Source organism: Tamandua tetradactyla, chromosome 9 (assembly GCF_023851605.1).
Source record: "Tamandua tetradactyla isolate mTamTet1 chromosome 9, mTamTet1.pri, whole genome shotgun sequence".
Taxonomy (NCBI): domain Eukaryota; kingdom Metazoa; phylum Chordata; class Mammalia; order Pilosa; family Myrmecophagidae; genus Tamandua; species Tamandua tetradactyla.
Window position 1 is genome coordinate 83,412,483 of NC_135335.1, and position 26,665 is coordinate 83,439,147.

The 26,665-nt window shown below is 38.2% G+C and overlaps 1 protein-coding gene across 2 annotated transcripts in view; it reads right to left on the reverse strand.

Annotated features, from left to right (window-relative positions):
* The window catches only part of ADAMTS12 (ADAM metallopeptidase with thrombospondin type 1 motif 12), a 415,156-nt gene that overhangs the window by 137,009 nt on the left and 251,482 nt on the right, over window positions 1-26,665 (reverse strand). For both annotated transcript variants that reach the window (XM_077116928.1, XM_077116929.1), the window contains 6 exons: window positions 26,264-26,388; window positions 21,445-21,594; window positions 10,347-10,490; window positions 9,590-9,734; window positions 2,347-2,439; window positions 878-1,023 (listed from right to left, as the gene is read on the reverse strand). In XM_077116928.1, the coding sequence (XP_076973043.1) occupies window positions 878-1,023; window positions 2,347-2,439; window positions 9,590-9,734; window positions 10,347-10,490; window positions 21,445-21,594; window positions 26,264-26,388 (803 nt within the window). The remainder of the gene's footprint in view (window positions 1-877; window positions 1,024-2,346; window positions 2,440-9,589; window positions 9,735-10,346; window positions 10,491-21,444; window positions 21,595-26,263; window positions 26,389-26,665) is intronic.

Below are 26,665 nucleotides of genomic sequence, written 5' to 3' on the forward strand. Positions count from 1 at the left end.
CATAGCAAAAATAATTCACAATTGTCAAAAAATGGACCCAAGTGTCCATGAGCAAATAAATGAATGAACAAAATGTGGTATGTGTATACAATGGAATATTGTTCAGCTATAAAAAGGAATGACATTCTGATACATGTGACAACATGGATGAATCTTAAGACATAATGTTGAGTGAAATAAACCAGAAGCAAAAGCACAAAATATTGTATCACTTTACTGGTATGAAATAATTAGAACAAGCAAAGTTATGGAGCCAGAAACTAGAATACAGGTCACTAGGGGCTGAGGTAGGTATCAGAAATGGGGAGTTACTGTCTGATTTGTACAGAGTTTCTATTTGGGGTAATTGAAAAGTTTTGGTAACAGATAATAGTAATAGTCATACAGCATTGTGAATGTAATTGACAACACTGAATTATGTACTTGAATTTGGTTAAAACTAGAATGTAGGCTGCATATATGTCACTAGAACAAATATTTGAAGAAAGCATAGACCTCTACCACACAAACAGTTAACCTTAATGTAAACTATGAACTAAAGTTAATAGTATAATTGAAATGATACTGTTTCATCAATTGTAACAAAGGTAGTACACCAATGTACAGCGTGAATAATAGGGAAAACTGTATATGTGAAAGGGTTATATGGGAACTATGTATTCTCTAAATATTTTTTCTATAAACCTACAACGTCTCTATTTTAAAAATGTGCCTAACAATTTTACTAGTTACCTAACAGAAGTAACTAGTTACCTAACAGAAGTAACTAGTAAAATTAGTAACAGTGCCTCAGGGTTAGAGGCATTGGGGTCTTGCTATGCAAAACTGGTCTCCCAATGCTAGTGGACGGAAGGGAAATACAACTGGCTGAACTTACTCAGGACTGTTGCAGAGCCTCTCTGCACTCTGAGCTCCAGCCCCACATGTCCTGGAACAGTGGGACCAGGGTGACCAGCGGCCCCAGCCTCCAGGGATGCTCTCTGGTTTCTTCCCCACTGTGATGCACTTGCCCGCCATACACCACTGGAAAGGAAAGAGGCAGGAGACATATGCTGTCAGTAATGTTCCCACAGCAAGCTGAGCCGGGATCCCTGGAAAGTTAGACCCAATTTTCCCTGAGCAAGCAGGCTTCCTATGGCCAAAAAATCATACGTAGAATAAAGATGAACTCATGAAAGATTTTCCTCCACAAGTCTTAGATTTTAAAATCAGAGAATTTCAGAAATGGAAAGGAACTTTATGATGCATAGTTGCAGCCAATGTAGGAATGCTACTCAAGGTCTGGGTGGCAGATTGCAAGCCGGGATATAAAATAGCATGTTACAAGCAAGGACAAACCAACACGCCACTTCCTTCATTGACAAAATCTTGCTATGAAAAATATGTCAGCTTAGTATGCATAGTAACATTGTTGTTTATTAAAAGAGTTGATTTTACTTTCTGGAGCAAGCTTTCTATTTTGTTGCATACCTTAAGAGTTTTCAGACTGGCACAGTAAGTACTATTATTTATAGCCTTTCTGTGGGTATTTGATGTCTGTAACAGAGAGCTCATCATCCTTCAAAAAAGCTCACTTCACTGCCCAAAACACTAGTTTCAAAAAGTTCTTTCTTGTACCAAGAAAAAAAATTCTGCTTTACTCTAAGTCTACACATTGTTTCCAGTTCTGGTCTTTCAAGGCACTCAGAAAAAACCAGTCCTCCTCCTTTTCAAGGCAATTCTTCAAAGACTATCAGTTCAGTAGGGTAAACAATCAAAAAGAAAAACAAAAGGAGTTCTCATAACATCTTATTTGTTAGAAATGGCTACGTATCTTGAAGAATTTGGGTATGTTTTATCTGCTGACCACCTTTTCCCTCATTATTTCTGATCACTGGAATTTTGACCAAGTTCTGTAATCACAGTGATGGGACATGTCACACCCAAGATGAATGAAGGTACCCAATAAATATATAAGCCCTAGGCCCAGCTGAGCTGCACTGTGGCTTATCCTTTCCAACATTCAATATGGGGAAGCAAAAAGTCAAAATGAAGGTGAATAATAAGCCCAGCAAATGTTGTTGCACATAAACTCCACAAGGTTCAGCAAAGGACGGTTGGGACAGATGTTTAGCAAGTGTGGAACTGGGCCTCAGCCCTCTCATTACTTCCTATTACTTCTTCCCAGTGAAGGCTCAAAAGGAGTAGTGGAAATGGAATCCTTTGCTATGGCAAGTCTGACCTTGTTATCTCCATCCACTGTTCTTCATCCAGAAAGAGCCACTCTTCAGGGCCTTCTTCCCAGTTCTTCCCCTGAACTCCTTGTCCACCACCCTCCTACCTTTCTTTCCCAGCCTGACACATTACCTTCTTCTCACCGCATCTTGTCCCATCTGCAGCAGCATCCAGCTTAGAGCGACAAAAGCCTTTCACTGAGCACCACAGTGTCTGGCAAACGTTCTGGAAAATGTGAGATTTCACTTTTCCATGTTTGTAAAACTTACACAATAAATTATTTCTACAGTTATGTTAAAATACACATACACCCATCTACAATATACACTATCGTTAGTGAATAAGAGTGATGGAAAGTAATCTTTAGAGTAAACTCAGTTCAAACTTAATTTAGACTTTGCCATCATTCATAAATAATGATCTGTATGCAGTAGATAATTGGGAAATGGGAGATAAACCCCACTTCCTCTGTTGTTACATGTGTGGTGCAATGTTCAGCACTGTTTCCCTTGGGTAGGGTAAATGGCGAACCAGCCATCGATGTCAAATGCAAACTGTGGATGAAAGGCAATCTTACTACAACCAGCTGGGATGGTAATAACTTGAGCACTGTCAATGAAGGAAACAAAAGAGGCTCTGCCCAGTTCCTTTACTTATTATTCAAAGTAGTCAGCTTATTTTAGCTGCCAGCGAATGAACTGCATATTCTCTCTCATTTCTACACCTGTGGGAAGAACTTTGTGCTGGGAAGATTGGAAGCACTGTGGGAACGTTGACAAGATTCCAATATGGCATCTGAAGAAGCTCATCTTCTTCTATCCACCTCTGAGTCTTTCTTCTATCCTTCCATCCACTCATTGTATTCTAAATCCAATGTATTCTCTCATTGCAAGATTTCATGTCTTTGAATAATTTTGGAAAATACACAATCACTATCTCTCTAAATTCGGCTTTTCCCTGATTACCTTTATTCTCTTCTTCTGGACCTCATAATTGATTGACCTTCCTCTTCTGCCCTTAATGTCTGAATATTACTTTCATGTTTTCTAGCTCTCAATTTTCTCGTATATGAAAACTGAAGAACTCTGTATTTCTATCAGTGAAGGCTGGTCTCTTCTCCATCACACATCTCCGAGAAACACTCAAGTAGGGTGGGAAGTAATTTCCTCAGCTATAAATTCTAGATGAATTATTTTCTCTTTAGTCCTGTACAGTCTGCAGTTTAACACACTCACTGAGATTTTAAGACAGTGATCATGTTTTTAATTTTTAGAAATAGTATTTGTTCATTTTCATTTCTGTCTTACATGTATTTTGTAGTGTTTTTCCCTTTCTCATATTCAATTCTTCTTTCATATTTTTATTATCTCTACCTAAAAAGTCAATTAATGAAAGTTCTTGAGGGTTTATTGTGTTTCTTCACTTAGTTTAAAATAGGTTGTTTTAAATTTTGAATTAGGGGCTGATAGGTAAGCTCTTGGGAAGTGAGGCTTTATGTACTAGAGTTCTGTGCATCCTTGTTGGTTCCTCTGGAAGTTTCATCTTTCTTTCTATGAGGTATCCTTTATTACCAGAGTAGAACCAATTTTTTATATTATATTTTTTGATATGGGTGTTCTCAAACCTATAGGAGTATAAATTTGAACTCTAAATCAACATGAATTTGGCCTGTGGTAAAGAATTCTCAAGGGAGAATATGTTCCTTTTCCCAACCCTAGGCTGTGACAAAAGATGTTTTGTGTCATGTTCTTTTGCTGATGGTAGATTTTTTTAATAGTTCATCCCTTCATTGAGGCATTTTCAGTGGGACTTAATGGGACTTTTCTAGAGTTCCAATTTCATGTAGGAGTCACAGTTCTAAATCCCTGCACTGCTCAAGGTGAACATATAATCGCCTATTGCCAATTAGACATTAAAACCCAAGCCCCTTGGTTATCTCCAGCCTTAAGATCTGTTCACGCTTTCTACTACCATTTCTAGTAATCCCCCGAAGGATTTTTCCTATTTTTTTTTGTAATTTCACTATGCATTTATAAAGGATGACATGCTGAGTGAAGGGTACATAAGAACTCTCTCAATTATTTTTGCAACATTGTTTGAGTTTTTAAATTATTTCAAAATAAAAAGTTATAATAAAAAGGATGATTCTATATTTTCTGGTATGCTAGGTGTTTCTTAAACATAAGATTTTTAGGTTATCTTGGATACAATATGGTAGGAATGTGATATCTTCATTCATTTTTCTATGGAGTGCCTGCTAGGTGCCAGGCACTGCTAAGTGTCAGGAATGAAATTTCCCTTAGGAGACTTACAGTATAGTTTGGAAGGGGTATAAACAAGCAAACAGGCAATTATAATAGAGTCTAATGAAGGCTTTACCAAAGAAAATGCCAAATATAATATGAAGTGACATTTAAGCTGAGACCCAGGAGGGAGGGTGCAGAGGATTCAGAACATGCAAAATTCTGGAGAACACAACACTTTCAGGAAATGGAGGTCATTCGTTATGGAAAAATGCAGCGTACAAGAGAGGAATTAATTAGAAATAACTAGAGTCTATTTCCAGTAAACAACAGAAGAGATACCCTGAAAATTCTTCTCTCTAATAAAACATCTGAAACTGTGGATAAAATATTTAAAGTGCCTCTCTAAGCTGGCAAGAATGTAAAAGAAATCCTCAGAGGATAAAAATGTAACAGAAATATTAATCTAGAAATGCAAACCTGGTAAACCTAGATCTTAGTTTTAATAGTCTCTTAAGCACTGGAGTCAAAACCTAGAGCCTATACTGGGTGAGGAGACCTCCATATAAAGTCGGAAACCTAAAGGAATAGCCCCTGAATGAAAAGGTGAATTAAAAAGGACACAGATGGAAACTTTCCTGTCTTGACTTTTAACTCTAGGAGGACTGGTACTCCTAAGGATTTGTATCTACACTGGCCCTCGCACTACTCGTGTAGTCCAGAAACTATTAGACCAATAATTTAAAGTGACCCAAAGTAGTGTAAAAATTCCAAATATATCAGTCATCTATCCTTTAAAGAGTACCCTGGTATGAAGTTTGAGAATCAGAAGCTCACAATGAAAACAAAAATCACAAAAGGAAAGAATGAACAATGAATCTATAGAAATCTATAGATTAGAATTTCTATAGTTAGAATCTATAGAAAATTCAAATAACAGAAACAGATTCACACATTGGACATTGGGATTATCCAACATAAACTGCAAAAAATAATTTGATATGTATGATTAAGGAAATAAAAGATTCTATTAAAATCTGAATTAGGAAAAAGAGGCCATTAAAGTGAGAGAAAATTTAGAAAGTAGAAAACAATAAATGAGATTTAAAAGTCAATGACGAGGGATGGGTAACAGTGGCTCAGTGGCAAAATTCTTGCCTGCCATGCCGGAGACCCAGGTTCAATTCTCAGAGCCTGCCCATGCCAAAAAAAGAAGCCAATGAGGGGGTGCAAGGGTAGTTCAGTAATTGATTTCTCAACTGCTATTTCTCAGACCCAGGTTTGATTCACACACACACACACACACACACCTGCCCTCTGAAATTAAAAAAAAAATGGTGCTTCAATAATGGGATAGTCACATGGAAAAAGAATGACATGTGACCCCCACCATACAGAATAATAAAAAAGTCATTGAGTAGGTTGAACAGGAGATTAAACTCACTTGAAGAGGAAATTGGTGAATTGGAAGATAAAGGTAAAGAAAATTACACAAAATGCAGCATAGAGACACAAAGAGATGAAAAATATGAAGAAGAATTTTCAAGGTATAGAAGATTTAGTAATAAAGTCCAACCTACATATAATCAGAGAATGAGGGGTTAAAACAGTATTTTAAGAGATAAGGCCAGAGAGCAAGAGACAGGGCAAATAGGGAAGCTCTTTTCAAGTCATTTTAGGGAGTTTGCACTTTCTTGCAAGGGAATGGAGAGTCCCTGTCATATTTTAATCAGAGGGGAACACATCCAGTTTTCCATTTACAAAGGTCATTCTGGTTGTATTTCAGGGAATGGATCAGTTGAGGGGAGGCAGACTCTAGGTAAGGTGGCCAATCAGGGATTATTGCAGTCATCTAGGATGAATGAGTTTTAGAGACATTTAGGAGGCAAAATTGGCATAAGGTTTGTCTGGAAAAATAAGAGAAAAATTAAAAATAAACAAACCAGAGAGAAGTCCAGAGCAAATTAACAAAAAAGAAAAAGAAAACCAGAATGGATGTGTATTTGCTCTCTCTGGGTTGTTCCTTCAATATTCTTTCCATTGCTTAGATTTTATAATTCTAAGGTGGTACTGTTTGTTGCCACTATTAGCTCTACATACCTATCCTGCTCTCTATATTCAAAAGGCAATTTTGGATCCACATTATTTGCTATCATCTGCCTCTTCTTATAGTCTTTTATCCTAGAGCAAGTAAGTGTATAACTGGGTTAGTCTAATTTGATCCCATGGGCATAGTGGAATATGAGAATATAGTTTGGCTTTCAACCCTACAACTCCACTGAGACTGTGTCCATCAATGGGAATGCCAATGAGGTCTGTGTTATCAAAGTCAATGCACACTTGACCACTTCTTGGCTTCTATAATGCTACTTCCTCCTGCCTTTTTGTTCCATGGCTTTTACAATGCTATTTCCTTCTACTTTTCCTCTAACCCTTCCTGACTACCCCTTCTCAGTATCCTTTACCCCAACCCAAGGACCTGATCGAGATCTTCTTCTTTGATAGGTGATAAAAATATCTTTACTTCTGACCTTGGTATGAGTTTACTTATTCCTTTAAGTTTAAATTCTATTCTTATATTGATAATTCCTAAATTTCCAACCACAGCCAACAATTCTTTATTTTTGACTCTCATAATTACCATCTGCTTGAAATTATCTCTTGGTATCTCAAATTTAGGATCTAATATGAACTTTTGATCCATCTTTTAATCTATCTCCCTCTTAACCATCCTATAATGTAATCAGCCACTTGGTTGCTCATCTAAGAAACCTAGGGGGCAGGCCACGGTGGCTCAGCAGGCAGAGTTCTCACCTGCCATGCTGGAGACCCGAGTTCACTTCCTGGTGCATGCCCATGCAAACAAACAAAAGAAACCTAAGTATTTTTGTTGATTCTTCCCCTTCTCCCACCTCATATTCCTTTAACCAACCCATTATCATAAATATTTCCAAAATATGTTTTTAGTATTCTCACTTCTTTCCATCACTACTAGTGTCTCACATGACAGTCATCACCTAAATAAACCTCCTAAATTTCATTGCTCCACTGAAATCCAGTATTGACACAGCAGCAAGAGTAATATTTCACTCGTTCAATGTTAATTCAGAAAATATTTAATTGACTACATGGAGGGCTGCCCATGGACCAGACACTGCTTAAGGGTCTTGGGAGTCACCAAGAAATAAGACAAAGATCCCTGCTCTATGGAGGAGGGATGTACTAAAAACAAAACACATAATAAGCAAATTATATAGTAGGTGAGATGGTGATCAATGAAGTGGAAAAGTTGAAAGTAAGGAAAGCTAAAGAGATGTGGCACTACCCGAGGTAGTGATGGACCAGATTGCAATATTAAATAGGAGGTCAGAGATGTCTCATTGAGAAGGCAATCTTTTCATGAGAGTGAGTGAGTGAGTGAACAAGTGGGAAGTGTAGTAGGCAAGGAGGTCAGAGTTAATGTGAGAGAGAATGTAGAACTTTGTGGGACATTGTAAGAACTCTTGCTTTTCCTCTGAATGGATGGGGAAACAACTGGATAGTTTAGAGTAAAGGAGTGACATAATTTAACTTACATTTTAAAAGAACCGCTTCGGCTGCTGTTTTGAGAATAAACACTAAGGGGTAAGGGTAGAAGCAGGGGACCGACTAGGAGGCCACTGCTGTAAAATAAGTGAAAGATGATGGAAGCTTATACAGGGTGGTAGTGGGGGATGGAATCTGAGGTGGTAGGATTCTGGATATACTTTGTAGGTAGAGCTTGATGGACTGAATGTGGGATGCGAGAGAAAGAGACATATGTTAAGGATGACTATAAGTTTTAGGACTGAGCAACTGTAAAAGATGGGTTCAATTTAAAAATGAGATGGAAGAGATTGAGGAGGACTAAGGTTTTAGGGGGAAGATGAGGGGTTTTAGTTTTGGTCATGTTAAATTTGATTTATCTATGAGACACCAGAGTGGAGAGGCGGAATTGTGGGACCCAACGAGTCTGTAATTTTGGAATAAAATTGGGCTAGTAGTTGTAAGCATTTAGATAGTATTTAAAGTCAAAAGATCACATGAGATCATCAAGAAAAAAACTGTCATAATTGGTAACTGGTTAGAAGTGAGAAGTGAGGGATTTTTGTACCAACTTTACCTCCTCTGTTCAATTTTGTTCATGCTATGAACAGTAATTTCCTTCCTCCCCAAATAATTTTCTATAAATCTCTTTTTATATTTTATCTCATTATGTTGAAAATTTTATCCACCTCTTCCACCAGAGCATGATCTCCTTGAGGATAAGAGATCTTGTCATTAATTTTGGGGTGCTCATCTATTTCATCTTAATATGTCACATAGAATCTGGCAGAGGTCCAATGTGACTTGCATTGACAATGTCTGTGTGTTAACTCATATTTTCACACTAAAAGGGATGAGTTCAGAGAATAAGTATGGTCCAGATTACTAAGGTTCTAATGTGCCACACAAAGGATTTGGGACTTCATCCTGTGGCCAGCTGGGACCTTAAGAGCAGAGGAGATGCATGGTTAGACTTGTGATCTTAGAAATAACCTAGCAACAACTTGAATGGGGGAAGACAAGGTAGGCGGTAATTGTAATACAAAGGAGAGATGAGAGACTGAATTATAACAGTCGTAGTAGAGGCATGAAGATGACAGGACAGAGCCAAAGAGTATCGAAGAGGTAAAATGTCAGAGCTTGACTTAACATTTGGACATTGAAAATAGGGGAGAAAAATGAATTGGGGATGAATCTTATTTCTGTCTCGGGATCTGGTGGTGCTTTTCAACCAGATGGAAAAATCAGGAACAGAAATTACTTTGGTGATTAAGTCAGTTGCTATGGAGTCAGCAGGTGGGAATCATTGTGAATCTTAAAAACCATTATAGAACTTGCTCAAGCACTGCCTACTTACAAAGGATTGATGATTCCACACTATATCAAAGAATATAAATGATCCCGATTTCAATCCATCTGCCTTTATAGACACCCTCCATGAATGGAAAGCTTCCATTTCTGTGTCTGGATCTTCAGATTTCCAGACATTTCCCTACCTATCCTTCAGCATGCTGAAAATCTCAAGTCCTGCATATTCCACCAGAGGCACCAAGACTCCCAACACTTACTTCTACTTCCTGGCAGAAGGTAGCATTGGGGCCATACTGCAGCTGGCATTGGTGGTGAACATCATAGATCACTCCAGGGGCTATAACTTTGGACTTCAAGCCTTTCTTTTGGGGGATGTCATCAAGACAGGCTCCCCAGCCTCGGCTGTAAACAAGTCATTAGAGATGAGAGCAGTTGTTTACAATTTCCTTCAGCTTTGTCTCTTTCATTCAACAGAAACTTCCATCCCTCCAGTTCATCCTTTGTCCTTTAAGACAACTTTATTCCCAAAAGGCAGAGAATCCTCCTGGTCCAAGGGAAGAGTTATCTATAAGGAAATGCAAATCACACCCTACACCATTAGTTCAACTGATATTTAAGAAATAAGAACAGTGGAGAAAATTAGAATTTCATCACGTTTCCCCCAACAGGGCTTGGTGACCTGTCCTGGATTGTTCCTGCCAGTCCTCCCGAGAGTATGGCAAGGAAGGGAGGAAATGGTACAAGGCAACAAGGACTTAACTCACAATCAGGCCATTAAGAGCCACTTTGAAACAGGTTCAAGCAAAGGGGGGACAGGATGTCCACGTGGCTGTTGCTGGAGGGCAGAACTCATTTTCATTTCAAAGAGTCAGAAGAGAAACCCAACCCTTCAGATGCATGATACTGTAGCCCATAGGAGAAAGCAAGCTTTTCCCAGGCTTTATGTGAAACTCAAAGTGATTTCTGGTTTAAAGAGCCCCAAGTGAGGCTGTCAAGAGACACACTGTTACTTACTCCAAGAAGCGGGTGATATACTCCTTGCTGCACTTGGACCACGTCAGCGGGGTGGGGTCGTACTGGAGCTGGCGGGACATGATGTATGGGTGCCTACCCACCGGCTCACAGTCATTTTCTTTCCCGTCATGCTGAATGCCAAAGCTGGCAGGATGGCACAGGATGGCACAAAGGACAAGAACAGCAAGAAGGTAGGCATTAAACAGGGAGGAAAACATAATTTCTCTAAGATAATAAACCACAGATGATACCAAACAAAAGTCATGTATTTTCTGCCTGAACAGCCAATCCATGACACCAGGGTTTCAAAGAGAGAAATAATTTAATGCTAGGCGCAAAGCAGGAGCCCAGATGGCCTATTAGCCGGCAATCTGTCTCCCAGCGTCTAAAGATTTCAGGGTTTTTATGGATTCAAAGAACAGAGAGATGGAGTTGTTACCATTACAATAGAAAGTAGACACAGGGCTGAGAGGAGGCTATACAAACCATTACAATAGGAAGTATACCCAATGCTGAGACCGGGCTAGGGACAGATTAGTTGAGTTTCAGTAATCTCAGCTATTAACTTCTGTCTATTCTACAATATAGAAAGAAAAGCATCTATATAACGATTCAGGAGTCATAACCATTTACTAATCCTTAATTTCTCGGTTACACAGAGAAGCACTTCTTTTTGAAAGAGGGCAGCTATTTACAGCAAGACTGAAGTTGGGGGAGCTAGCTAATCTTTGAACTAAAAAGCATGGGGAACATGCCAGAAATGCACAGCCATGGCAGCCATGTGGCTAATTTTAAAACTTCTGAAGAGTTAAATGCTCTTAGCCCATCTTTCTATCGTTCTGGAGTCAGGAGGACAAATCCTACCCTGAACTATCTTTTTTTCCCCACTGTAACTATGGCACAAAGGAGCAAACTACTGTTCTTCCTTTTCATCACAATTCAAGTAGAGCATTAAAGGGGAAGCCTCTATAGAAGCTTTGTCAAAGGCCACAAGCTTTGAGGGCATGCCTTTCTTTTAATATTGCTATGAAAGTCCTGTACGATCAGAGACATTAGAGAAATCCTAGAGTTCAATGATTAAGACATGAGTTTTTGGAGACTGATGATGTGAATTTGAATTCCAGCTCTGAGCTTAATGATCTGTGAGTAATGGAAGCTTGCTCAGCCTCAGTTTCCCTCTCAGCAATATGGGGTAGTAATTATAGGGCTAGGATGAGATTTGAATGTGATAATGTTTGAAAAATACTTGGCTAGGTGCCTAGCACACAATAAGGGCTCCATGAATGTCAAAATTTTTGTTGTTGTTTTTATCATTTTCTAGCTTACTTTTCTTTCCCAGATGAGGAAGTTTGGACCATGAGGTCTGTCAAAAATTACACAGATCTTTGAACCCCTTATTTTGTGCTTTCTTCCATGTCTCCCTCACTCTGCCTTCTGACCTCTCATTGCAGGCCTTACCAGGTGAAGTAGCCTTGAACGGCCCTAAATTGCTTAACCATGCACGATAATAAGGAGGTGCCTGGGAAAGAAGCAAACTAAAAAATATCTGTTTACATGCTGAGTCTTCAAGAACACCCCAAGATGCCTTCAGAGACTCCCATAAGAACTCTCACCAATGGGGTTTGCCTATTGGACGATGATGACCTACAGGCATTGGCTTAAATTTCTAAATCTGGACAGAAGAAAGTAACATGTTATTCTGCACAGAAGAAAATCAAACCCTCTGATAGGTAAGTTCACATCCCATGTGAATGAAATTTGATCAACATTAGCAACTTTTGCAGAGAATAGTCTTACTACATCTCTATGCATTATAGTCTTATTGATTTACAGGCTCTAATCACATTCCACATGAATACGTAACTCACAAAGGAATTGGAGAATTAATTCACAAAACTTTTACCGCCCACCCACAAAGAACATGATTCAGCAAAAACATCGTTCTCTGCAGGTCTCCCCAGGCTGTTGCAAATCCAGTGCTACCCAGCTCATAAAGTACCCCACAAGTTCACATGTTTAATAATTAGTAAAAATCCTAAATTGCAAACAAGGTTCTACAAATCTGCAGGAATAATGGTCTTTTTTAGCAGTGGATATTCAAAACATATAGCTTCATCCTGTACACTGGTTCACTTCAAAGCCTATACAAAATATATCAGTTCTCAAAGAAGCTTATTCTCCTTTATCTAAAGTTTTTAATTAATTTAAAGCATCCTCCCACCCACCTCCCCTAAGCTTTTTCTGTACTAGTCTGAACTCTCATCTCATAAAGAAAAAGTACCATTAGACAAATACGCCCCACTGGTCTGTGCCTACTATCTACAAATGGATAGATCATATCTATCACTTGAGACCAGCGGGCCCATAAACAAGGAGGGGCAGGAAAGCATATGGGATGGAAGACTTGTTTCCAGGAAGCTGCTTTCTAGCAGGTGGGATGGAACTTGAAGATGAGTTTAGAGTAAGAAGCCCTCCAGTGTCTGAAACAACTTACTGAATTGTTGGATTAATCTCCTTTACTTCAACTTTGTTGCTTCAATTTCTTTAAGGAAATTATAGACATGAAGTCACTGTCTGGAATTCAATGTATTGGAGCACTTGGTAGAATATACCCATTCCTTGCCTTTTATTATTCTTTTGATAGTGGGGTGGAAGCAGCAGAGTACGAGAACAATTAAAGCAGGAGTGTGAGCTTTTCTGATTCATTTGAAAAATACCAGTTTTGAGTATTCAATGAAAAAAGCTCTGTAGATGTACCATACTTCAATCCAGAACTGGGGGAATTTCTGGGTGGATACTGCCTTTCAAGTGTTCATATATACAATGATATTTTCATTACTTAAAAGGGAAGGGTACTAGGTCTCAGAAAGATTTTTAGATTTCTTCTTGGGAATCTATTTTCATTACTCCCTCGGGGCCTAATGGTAGTATAAATCCATAGATGCGGATGGCTGATAAAATCCAGGGTTCTCACAATATGGATTTTTAAACATTTCTCTCAAAATAAAAGTGAAATTATTCATTCAGCCTGTAGCACAAGATCTCTAACTTCACTTTCTCTCTTGCATCATAAAGAATCAGTGAGGAAACATGTTTCTAAGAAACAATGGCATATCTTTGTCATTAAACTATATTTAGCGTCTTCTTGGGGTATTGTTTTATCATATTTTCCTCCTTCTGGGCTGCCCCTGGTCATTTCTTTGCCCGGTGTTTTTCAGTTTGGTCCATAGTTCATTAGAACTGTATAGCTAAAGAAATAACTAAATGTCTCAGAAACATCTTTTGATATGAGCAAAAGTTTCTCAGGGAGCTCCAGAAATCTTCTGTCCAACGTTTTGTAACTTTTTTTTTTTAACTAGAAAAACTGTGGATTTACAGAAAACTCATGCAGAAAATATAGTTTCCATATATCCAACTCACACAAAGTGTTTTCCCAATTATGAACACTTTGCATTAGTGTGGTACCTTTGTTACAACTGATGAAGCAATAGTATTATAATTATATTTTTATAGCCCATAGTTTATATTCGGCTTCACTGCTTTTGTTGTACAGTCCAATGTATTTTTAAGATATTTTAATCTAGTAACATATACAACCCAAAATTCCCCCATTTGAATCACATTCAATACATAATTCCGTGGCGTGAATTACATTCACAACATTGTGACACCATCACCACCATCCATTACCAAGACTTTTCTATCATCCCAAACAGAAACTCTGAACCAACTGAGCATTAATTCCCTATTTTTATGTCTTTTTAAAGCATTTTTTCATCATTTAAAATCAGGCCTATGTATCTATTTCTGCTTTCTTGTTGTAGCCACATAAACTTCCTTCTCTTCCCAAACCCATCCTTAACCCCTGGCAGCCACGAATTTGTTCTCCATTTTTATAATTTTGTGATTTTAAGAATATTATATAATTAGAATCATACAGTTTGTAACCTTTTGGGATTGGCTTTTTTTTCCACATAGCATAATTCTTTGGATATCTTCCAGGTTGTAAGATATATTAGTATTTCACTTCTTTTTATCGCTGAGTAATATGCTGTGGTATGGATGTAGTTTGTTGAACCATTCACCCCATTGGGTTGAAACAACTGCTCGATTGCTTCCAATTATGTAGTATTCATAAAGCTGCTACAAGTATTCAGCTACAGGTTTCTGCAGTTATTGTAATGTACCTAAGTCTTTATTTCTCTGGGACAAATGTCTAGGAGTACACTTGTTGGGTTGTATGGTAGGTGAGTATTTAGTTTTTTTAAACAACTGCCATGTTATTATCAAGAGTGATTGCGCCATTCTACATTCTTATCAGCAATACAAGTGATGCAGTTTCTCCATGTCCTCGCCAGCATTTAGTGTTGTCATTATTTGTTATTTTGTTCATTCTGATATGTATGTAGTGATATCTCATTGTGGTTTTAATTTGCATATTCCTGATGGCTAATAATGTTGAACATCGTTTCATGTTCTTCCTCCAAAAGTAACTCTTAGGCATAGCTACAGGTGGGCTAAATTTCTTCACTACATACATAAACTTGATAAGAGCAAGCTTCAAGATCAACAGCTTGGCCTGTTGGTTTGTCATCCTTTATGTTTGACACAGATCAAGGGTTTCCCCAGTGATAAAGTTTAATAGTTCCATATTTTTTCTCCCATCCCTCAAGATACTTTGCTAATACCTTTTGGTTATCTGCTTAATATACTCTGAGATACATCCAGACATTATATTAAGCTGTACAATATTAAAAGCCTTCATTCTTACTCTGGGTTCCCTGTGTTTGGATTCTTTAAATGATCTATCCAGACAAGTTGAATTAGATAATGTGCCACATAAAATTTAGGTTCTGGACAAAATAAACCTTTCTTCCTCTGATCTCAAAGAGTAGATGAGGTTCTAAAATACACAATGTTTTTCTTAATCCCACATTCTGAATTACCTTAATCCCAACCCAATTGCTTCATTCTTAACTCTAAATACCAGGTGAACATATATAAAACAGCCTCTCAAAATCCAGAAATAGTAATGAGCACTCCCTGCTAAATGGACTGCTGTAAGACCCTATAATCTAGGCCCTGTTTTCTTATAAGTATTTTCTAAATAAGTCCAAAGTAGATGTTTTTTATTGTCTGTCTTAAGTCTATGGATATCCAATTGCTCCAGTACCATCTGTTGAACAGGTTATCTTGTCTCTATAGACTTGCTTTTGTACCTTAGTAAAAAAAATCATTTGGGCATATTTGTGTGAGTCTATTTCTGGGTTTTCTGTTCTCCATTAATCTATCCCTTTAACTCTCCACCAAAACCACATAGTAGTGATTACTATAGCTGTAAAATAAGTCTTGAAATATTGCAAACTGATTATTCTTCATCAGAACTGTTCCTTTGCTTTTCCATATAAATTTTGGAATAATATTGTCTTTATCTCCAAAAGCCTTGATGAGATTTTCATAGGAATTGCATTATCTCTTTGGGGAGAACTGATATCTTTATCATGCTGAGTTTTCCAATCCACAAAGACAGTATGTCTCCATTTATTTAGATCTCTGATTTTTTCCCCAGTGTTATCTAGTTTTCAGTATACACACCTTGCACATATTTTGTTAGATTTATAAATTTTATATATAATATTATGAATATTGCATTTTTGATTATTTATAAATGGCATTGTATTTTTAATTTCAGTGTCCACCTGTTCATCATTAGTATACAGATACACAATTAGTTTATCTTGTATCCTATCACTTTGTTCAATTCATTTATTAGTTCCAGGAGTCTTTGTTTTTTATTTTTTAGATACTTTGGGGTTTTCCAAACATATATATTGATGTTGTCTGAAAATAGGGAGTTGTATTTCTTCCTTTACAATCTGTATGACTTTTTTTTTTTCTGGCCTATTGCCTTGGTTAAAACTTTCATAACTATGTTGAGTAAGAGTGGTGAGAACAAAAATCCTTGCCTTGTTTCCAATCTTGGAGGGAAAAAACTCAGTCTTTAATAATAAGTATAATGTTAACTGTAGATGCTCTTTATCAAGTTGAGGAAGCTTCTCTTTATTCCTAGTTTTCTGAGAGTTTTTATCATAAGCAGAGCTTTTATCATAAGGTATTGAATTTTATCAAATGCTTTTACTACATCAATTCACATGATTATGTGATTTTTCTTTTGTAGCCTATTAATATGATGAATTACACTGATTTTCAAATATTGAACCAATCTTGCATCCCTGGAATAAATCCCAGTTGGACATCATGTATAATTCTTGTTTTATATGTCAGTGAATTCTATTTGCTAATATTCTGTCAATTATTTTTTGCATCTATATTCATAAAGAATATTTATAGTTTTCTCTTTTCTATTGTCTTTATTTGATTTCAGTATCAGGGTAATGTTAGCTTTAGAAAGTGAACTGAAAAATATTACTTGAAGACTTTTTTAGAGTTCCATTTTCATTTTTCTTTAGTATTTTTGAGCATTTCTCTTTGTATAGCTACTTTAGTGGTTGTTCCAGGTATTGTATTATGTATACATAACTTATAAGTCAACCACATTGCCATTTTTCTTGTTTGAGTGAAGTGTCAAAATCTTACCTCCCTTTATGTACCTTTATCTTCACTTGCTTATAATTGTTGCAGATATTTCCTAAACATACATTTATAATCATATCAGACCATGTTATAATTTTTCTGTATTTATCTAACATATTTTGGAAAACACAAGAGATATAAAAGTGTATTGTATTTACCCACAAGTTTGCTTTCTGTGTTCTTTCTTCTTTCCTGATGTTCCAAATTTCCTTCTTTATTGGCTAAAAGTTTATGCAAATAACTTTAACCATTCTTTTAGGGTAGAACAACTGACAACAAATTCTTTTAGTTGTCCTTCATCTGAGAATGTCTTAATGTTCCCTCCGTTCTTGAAAGATCTTTTTTTCCTCTGGGCCTTGGATTCTAGGGTGACCATTCTCTTCTTTCAGCATTTGGAAAATATTATGCCACTGCCTTCTGGCCTTCATGATTTCTAATGAGAATTCACTATCATTCAAATTGTTTTTTCCTTATAAATAACATGTCATTTTCTTCTGACGGCTTTCAAGATTTATTCTTTGTATGTTTCAGAAGTTCAGCTGTATGCCATGGCATGGATTTCTTTGGGATTATTTGGTTTGGTGTTTTTTTCTCAGATTCTTAAATCTGGCTTATGTTTCTTGCCAAATTTGTGATAATTCAGCCATTATTTCTATGAATTCTTTTTTCAATCCTTCCCTCTTTCTCCTCTCCTTCTGGGGCTTGACGATATAAATGCTAGGACTCTGATGACACAAATGCTGGGACTCTCTTGACATGAATGTAAAATCTTTTATTGTAACACCATAATAAAAGGTTTCTGAGGATATAACCATTTTTTTCTGTATCTTTTCTCTTTGTTGTTCAGATGGTATCATTTCTATTGTTCTATTTTCCAGCTCATTGATTCTCTTTCCTTAGTCCCCTCCAATCTTCTCATCCACTGTTTTTAAATTTTTATTATTGTATTTTTCACTTGTTTCACTTTATAGCTCCTATTATTTTGTTAGGACTTTCTATTGTGTCACTTGTTTCAAGGCTGTTGGTAATTGCTCATTGAAACATTTTTACTATGTCTGCTTTAATATTATTGTCAGCTAACTCTAACCTCTGTCATCTTGGTGTTGGCATCTATTGATTTTCTTTTTTCATTCAGTTTAAGATTTTCCTGACTATTGGTATAATAAGTGATTTTATATTGAAATTGGCACACTTTCATATTATTTTATGAGACTGGACTTTATTTATACATTTCAGTTTAGCTGGTATTTATGACATCACTCTTGCAGGGGATGGGGGAGTGCCTCATTATTGCCAGGTTGGGGTTTAAGTTCAGGTTCCCCAAGCAGCTTTTATTGATTCAAGTTGGGGGGTGTCTTTTTGTTACTGTTGGGATGGGGAGGGGAGAGTGGAGATTTCAGGCTCCCACATAGTCTACACTGACACAACACAAGTCCAATTGGAGGGCTCCTAACCTGCCTGCAGGAATGAAACTCCCAGCTCCCTATTTTTATTATTATTTTTTTCCATCTCTCTCAAGTTGGGGCATTGGGTCCTTTTTACAGTCTCACATGGGTAGAGAGAGGTTCCTCTAAGAACCTAAGTCTAGGTTCCTCATTGAGCCTTTGCTAGTATGAGTGGACATGGGGCTGCAGTTTTATCCTGTGGTGTTTGGTTGGAGCACAGCAGTTACTATCTATGAGTTTTCTATTTTGCTACATTGTATGTATAATAAATATGTATATTCCATCTTCCCTGACTCTAAACTTTTTAAGGGGTGGCATTGAATGTCCCTGAGTAAACTATAACAGATGCTTGTTGGTACTTGCCCATATGCTCACCACAAGTAGACTGCTGCCAATATCTGCATCTTTTGCTGAAGGCTTTCCCAAAGCCAAGACAGCTACTCTGCCTTCACCTACCCAAGCTGAAAGTATAAAAGAATTAGCGACCACTGGAAGCAGCCATTAATCAATGACCTAAGAATGTTGATACATAAAATACCTCGGTCTTCCCTCCTTGGGTGGGATAACACTGAGATCTTTATTTCTAAGATGTCTTAGGGTTTATCCATGGGATTAGGGTTCAGTTTCCCATAGTAGAAGCTGATATAATGAAATTTTATTTCCCAACGTCCCTTCCCTATGCCACCTACCTACTTTCTTTCTGATGTTTCTTTCACCTCCCAACAAACTAACAGCTGTCAAATCCTTGTACCCAAGTCAGTTTCTGCACAAACTTAAAAACTATTCTTTAGTTCTTTTAATTAAGAATTTCATATTTAATTAAAGGGTTTTTTCCCTAAAAGCTAGATCTTCATTTTTTTTCCCCATACAATTTGAAACAGAACAATGATAAAAACAACCATGGTATGAGATAAAGATAAATCATCCTTATAGTAGTATTTCTTTCCCAAAATTGCATTGAATAGCTCTAGTGCTCTGTTTGATCTTACCACCAGAAGTAGTCCACCACTTTTGATCACCACTAAACAATTACAGCTGTTTGTCTCCAAGTGTTCAGGGAAATTGTGCTCAAGCAGTATTTTCAAGAGGTTCTGAACTTTACGGGAGAACTTCTGAAATCTGAAAGGAGGATTTACTTTGGTGGCTTTCCTTACAAAAGGGATAATCCCATGTGATATGTGCCCGGATAATCATCCCAATGATGTCTCAAAAACTGGGGTGGGCAGGCCACCGTGGCTCAGCAGGAAGAGTGCTTGCCTGCCATGCCAAAGACCTGAGTTTGGTCCCCGGTGCCTGCCCATGCAAAAAAAAAAAAAAAAAAAAAACACACAACTTGGGGTGACTTTGTTTTTGCAGACTTTGTTGAACATATTTCTGAGTCTTTTTACAAGGTCAGATTAAATCTGAGGATATACAGGATCCATTCTCTGAACACAACCAGTGAGTATTTGAGAATGTCTTATAACAAGTTGGTTTTTCTCAACTTTTTCTTTTTTTTTAGTTTTGGTATACCATTGCAGAGCAATCACTTTTCAGATTGACCTAGTTATATTCACTTGACATTGCTTAGGCAGCAGATGCTGCTGACACCAATACCTTGGCTTGAGGGTGCAGTAGCCATGTCTATTCATATATCAGGATTGGTGAAATGTGTGTGTTAGCACACGAGAAATACAAGTAATTGGAATAACTTTCCTCTTGTCAAGTTTTATTTTCAACATGCAAATTACTATGGCCTAGTCTTTGAAAGGCCCACCTTTATATCCTAGTTTTACATCCCTCCTGCTCCAATCATTATTTAATTACCAGAAAGTCACTTAATTTCATCTTTTCTTCTCTCCGAATTTTTGACAACTAAGAATATTAGAATATATCATATTTCTCTGCAAGGGTTTTTGTAAGGATCAAATAAATCACAGTGCTCCAAAAATTGCCTTGTTTAACCCTGTTCATTTTACAGATGAAGAAATTGAGGTGCAGAGAAGTGAAGGGAGTTATCTAAGGTTATTATATTGGTTGGTAGAAAAGACAAAACAAGCACTGACTTTTTAAAATTCTCAAGTCAATGCTCTACCTTTGTGATGTAAGTGACAGTATTTTGAAAAGTTTAAATATTATCAGGAAAAAATTTTAAGAAAGCCCAGTTTCTCCCCCATCCTACCTCTTTTCTGGCTGTGTGCTCAGAGTATGTCCAAGTTTTCTGCTTCCTTCTTTAGAGGGAAGAGATCCAGGCTTGTGGCTTCATGATAGGCAGGGGTATAGCTCAGCCATTTGTGAGATTCCTTACTCTGAGTTTCCAATTAATATGATGCTTTCTTATTTGTGGTTAAGCAAATACATGGACAAGTGATGTAACAAGCTAACCTCTTTCCTCCATGAGCCACTACCATTCGGAGAATCCAGAGTCTTTACTGTTCCTGCACTCGAGCATTCTGAAATCTGCCTTCCATGAATTCATCTAATCAAATTCACACATGTTTGCTACAACCAGCACATCAAGTTCACTAGGGTACACTTGTTGGTCTTTTCAAATTTTTAGCAGTCTTCAGCATCTAATCTACTCAATCTTATCCTTAGTGTATGTGAGTAAAATGGGGCTAACAATACAATCTATTTCATAAAACTGTTGTGAGGATTAAATGACACAATGCAAAGAGCTTGGCATAACGTCTGCCATAAAGTAAAGGCATAAAAAATGCTAGTTTTTGTCATTTTTTAATAATATGAATATTATTATCATTTTATAAAAAGGAAACAGAAATTGTTACTCCTGAATTAAACTAAGTCAAAGCTTATCTCCTTGCCTTTGCATGCCCCATTCTGTTACAGAGAACTATAGTGGCCTCTGATTTCTTAAATACATATAGGAATGGGTGGTCAGGGCACAGGAGACTTTGGAGACTGTGAAATGTGTTATTATATCCACTTGACAGGTGAGAAAGTAGAGTCACAGTTGAAATTCAAATCCCCTGATACCCAGTTTAATGCACTGCCCAATCCCTTTACCAATTCTGATGCAGGCACATGGTGAAGAGATCCCAATTTCCTTGGCTGTTTACCTGTGTCCAAGCTCATGGGCAATTGTGAAAGCCAGAGGGAGTCCAGAATCTTCATTGATATTACAACTCCGGTGAGGCTGACACATTCCCGACAGGTGAGACAGACCCAGGGTCTCACAGGGGTGATTTAAACCAGCACAGAGGTCTTTTCTGAAAGCAGAATAGAGATAAATGTTTAGGCACAAGGCAATGTCTGATAAGTTTTCCTGGAAAAAAACGGAATGCTAATTCACATTCAATGTGATATAAAAACCATGCTTTAAACAACAACAACAACAACATTGAATACAGGGAGCAATTTTGAACTCATTAAGATTATTCTGATTTCACTTTTGATCATAGACTCTCACAGACACCTAAAAAATGTGGGATACATAGTATATGCTTTATTTTTGGTTGCTTTTGCTCATGATATTAAGAAGCCATATTAGATTATTTGGCTAAAAAGAGAACATTTGATTGGAAACTAAAGTTAATTTGAACTGTTAAACAGGGATGGGACAATTTTAGCAACAGCTGGGGTTTTGGGGTATGTGAAACTTCCTACTGGCCTTTCTGAGATATTGTTCAAAACCCATTTGAGAACTTTTTCTTATTCATGAAAAAGCAACTGGTCCCACTCACCCATCCAGAGATCAAATCAATGATCTATCCATCCTCATTACTCCAATATGGGAGTAGACACTCATGGACATGTGTACACACACACACAAACACACACACACACCATGGCATCCTTCTTTCTTTGTTCACTAGAACATCTCTATTGCCCTACCCTAGCAAGAGAAAAGAAAGACTCCTAGCACCTTAAAACTTAAAATTACAGAATTTAAATATAAAACATACTCTTATATTCTGGTAGAGATTATTTAAATCATCAATATGAGTTTTGAATGTCTCAATTAATCATTTGGTTTTCTTCAGCTCAAGAGAGCAGCTCTTTGCCAGGAGTGACACTAGCATAAATACCAGTGAGATTTTCAGCTTTAGTTACTTGGCAACCATCAACTCATGGGATTTATGTGGGCACTATTTCTAGCAATAAATGAACTCCTTTTGGGGTCATTTGGGCCATGGAAAAGATTCAGGCTTTGAGAAGCTCTGAAAATTCTCACTTCTCCAGGCTGGTATGATGGAATGAGAGAGAGAAACTTCAACCTCAGAAATGAGCATCAGCCATGAATCCACAATCTTTCTAATGGCAGCAGTTGCTGGATGGTCCATTGCTGGAGAGTTAAATTGGGACATACGGCTTGATCACTCTAAATATTTTCTGGATCTGTTCTTATTAACCATACCATCTCCTCCCTGCTCCCTTCCCCCACTCCCACGGCCAGATGAGCTCATTATTACTCCATTCAAAAAGTCCAGGTCTCTAGGCTCTGCTGGGAAATGCTGAATGAATATGGCAGGATCCATTAAATAATTATTTATTGAGTGCCTTCCAGCATTATGGAGGAAAAAAGAGGTAACTAAAAGAATTGTAAGAACATGATTCTTACAGGTAAGGAACTTAAACCGCAAAAGTATTATTTGGTGTACTTCCACCAGGCACCGGGATTGTTTTACAGGGTAAGACATGCCTTGGCCTATAGACACTAGCCCCATTTCATTGGGTGCATTCTGAGTCAAATCCTCCTTCTACTGAATTCACCTCTATAGAGAACCCTGTTAAAGTAGATCTCATGACATTTCTCCATATGTAGTCTCATACTTCCCTCCTTCCCTGATCCTACCAATTTCTTTAGACCAGTGATTCCCACATAACAACATTTTTGGCTGTCACAACCTGGAAGAGGGCTGCTACAGGAATCTCATAGATAGAGGCAGAGATTCTGTTAAACATCCTACAGTACACAGGACAGTCTCCAGAATAAAGAATTATTTGGTCCCAAATGTCAACAGTTCTGAGTTTGATAAACCCTACTTTAGAACTTGAAATATTCTCCATTGTCTAGGAGCTAGTGAGACCACAACACTCTCATGAAATGAGATTCCTTTCTGAAGAATAAAAATGATCAGAAATCCCATAAGAGAACAGCAGAGCAGGTCTTTCAATGTTAAGAGTATACACACTGTGATCAAACTACATGGATTTAAGTTCCAGCTGTACTCATTAACAGCAATGAGATTTGGGGCAAATGATGTAACTAAGCTTCAGCTTTCCATCTGTAAAATAATTTACAGTAATCAACTAACAGTGTTATTTGGTTATTCAATGGAATGATGAACATTCTAATAGTGAACAGTGCCTAGCCCAACTACTCCATGGATGTCAGCTATCATTTACTCAATCATTTCTTGATGTGAGAATAAGAGGAGAACCGATTCTGTTCTCATGGAAATAAACGACTTCCTGAGATGAAACTCTGGTCATTAACCACCAGTATTTTTCCCTGCAGAGGGGTTCTGCTTGGACCAGAGCCTTCGCCTGGCCTCCTGCCCAGGTCCTTAGTGTTCTAGCTCATTGTCCACTGGCTCCTGAGTCCCTGTGTTATATTCCACACCCTTCCCAACCTAGGCCCCAGGGGAACTTCTGATCAACTCAAGATATCAAAGATCCTGTTGAACCTAATGTAATAGGTTTATGCCACAGACTTCCCAGGGAGTGTGTCTGAGTTTAACCATGGTTGTAATACCTTCATAATTCCGGTGTTTGGAGTTTCATGTGTTTATTTGGATAGGATGGAGGATAATGATCATCCCTTGAATCATAACTTGTAGGTATTCCAGGCACTGACCAAGGGACAGATGACAGCAAAAAAATGTTCAGGGTCAGCCTGTCTTCCCCACAGACACCACACACCCAGCACTAGGAACTTCCAGTGCAGGAGATTCCCTGTGACAGGGACCCCCTCTAACATGTATCCCAGGTTCTTGCATGCCGCACACAGTTTTTCCCCCTAAGAATTTAGAACGTAAACCCTTCTTTCATCTAGATTAGAATATAGTGGGTACTCAATAAATACTTATTGAATGAATGAATAAACAGCCTTCAAAGAATCTGATCCGATAAGGAAAGTTCACTGGCTTTTCACAGCTATGATTTCTGGAAGTTTTGATGGTTCTTATGTGTGCCCTAGGGACTAGCTTTGGTGAGAACAAAATAGTATCTTCCTTACGAAAAAGGGAGAAGATTTAGCCACAGCACTTTGCCTATCCAGGGAGAACCCTCTCCCTTTATCCTGCCCTCAACCTTAATCAGAGTTAAAAGAGGGCTGATTTCTATAGAGATGATTGCATGTTTCTAAATTGGAGGGAAAAAAATAATAAAGCATTGGAAATCCCACTGGATAAAAGTTACAGGAGTCTAATGAGGCTCTGCAAACAAGCTTCCTGATTGCAAATAAAAATGCAGGAAGAAGGCAGTTTTAAAGATGAAATCATCACTGGATCAGAAAAGAGGCCCATATTTTGCCACAGAGCAATTTATTAACAAAAAAAGGTTCTTAACTATGTGAGAAGATATGCTTATAAGACCTTAGAGATCAGGATTATTTCAAAGAATTCAATAGCTGAAATGTGATCGCAGCACACTGCCCACCTGAGAACGCTCTTCAAGGCCCCATTGGGTTTTACATATGTGCTCTGTGCTGTCGCAGTTGATGTTCCACAGTGAAACCTTTGAGGATTCATCAAATTCAAAGTGTCCTCACGGACTCAGGTTATTCAGTCATTGTGTCCCACCAACTTGCATGCTCCCCACAAACCTGCTGATTTGTTTTAGCTATTTGCAGTCAGGCAATTTTGATAATGAGAGTTTCCCCCTTTTGTTTATTTATTTTTTGACAGCACTACAGGCCATAGGTAACAGCTCATATTCCCCCCATAAACCGGACAAGCTGAAGAAAAATGATACTGATGTGTTGCTTAAAAATGAAAATCTGTGCTGGAGAGAGCAGAAAACTGGTCTGCAAGGAGCCGTGCAGTGCAGATTTGAGGTGGCAGGACAGTGCCTGAGCTTGCTGAGTGGGGACAAGGTTGGGAGTGGAGAATGCAGTCCTGAGGATGCTAAAGAACAGGGACCCTCAAGCCTGGTTAGCATCTAACTCACCTGAGGCAACTGGTAAAAATTACAGAGTCTAGGCCCTGTCCCATTCTGAGGGCCTGGGCCTGTGGTCTTTATAAGCTGTCCCAGTGATTCAATACACCAAAGTCTGAGAACGACTGCTATGGACTGGCAAGGCTATGGCTTATCATATGTTGGGGGCTGGGCAGGGTAAGAACAGGAGAGCAAAGTGAAAGGAGTTACTTCTGGGGAGGAAGGAAAATGCTCATTGGAATGTTTTCTTTCTCATTCCCCTTAAGGATCGCAGGGATTCATGCAAAAATGGAAAACCATCTAAGAATGCTCTGAGGAATTAAAAAGAAAAACTGAACTATAAGCCTTAAATGCAAAGGCATGATGTGATTTACATGAAAAACAAGAATTACAAAAGTAATTTGTCTGAGAAACAGTGTGACCGGCAGTCTCTGTACCCCAGTTGCTCCTCTGCCCGTCATTTTCTTGGCTCCAATAGTGAGAAGGTCCTCTTCCCCTGAGATAGCGCAGAAGGAGTGACATCTAGGCTAAGAGAAGACCCTCTGCCTCTGAGTTGGGTGCTTTCCTCATGCAAGCCCCTCGCACTCCACAGAACAACCCCAGAGACGGTCTGTGCTGGTTCAGGAATGCCGACTCCTGGAGCATACATTCTGGCTGAAGGCCGAGCGCAGGAAAGAGGAGTGAGACTCCCCCAAATATCTATACCTAGAATCCCTTTCACACACCTGCCCTCCCCTATCCCTTGCCACCCCGGGTTCCGTGCAGTCCCTGGGGTACCTGGTGAGAAGGACGGCCACATCGTGATGGGCAGGGTTGGTGTCGCTCTTGGGATTGATGCTCTTCTGCCACTTGCAGAAGCTGGTCAGTGTCTTCTCTGCATGGTGCACTATTTTCAGTCCTTGCTGGAGAAAGAAGAGGAAAGTGGGCATGCGTGGACTCAGTGCGGTCAGGGTCCACCCCACGAGTCACCAGGAACATCCAAGTTGCCTCGATATTTGGCAGGAATTTGGCAGAGACCAATTTATCCCTCTGGGCTAACCCTTTGCTCAAAATATTATCTACTTCCACTACAAGAAATGAAGGAGAGAATTATAAGTGGGAATTATCCCTGGGAAAAGCAGCTTTTAAAGAAAAAATGTAACTATATTAGCAAAAACTAACATCTGTTTGAAGTTTAAC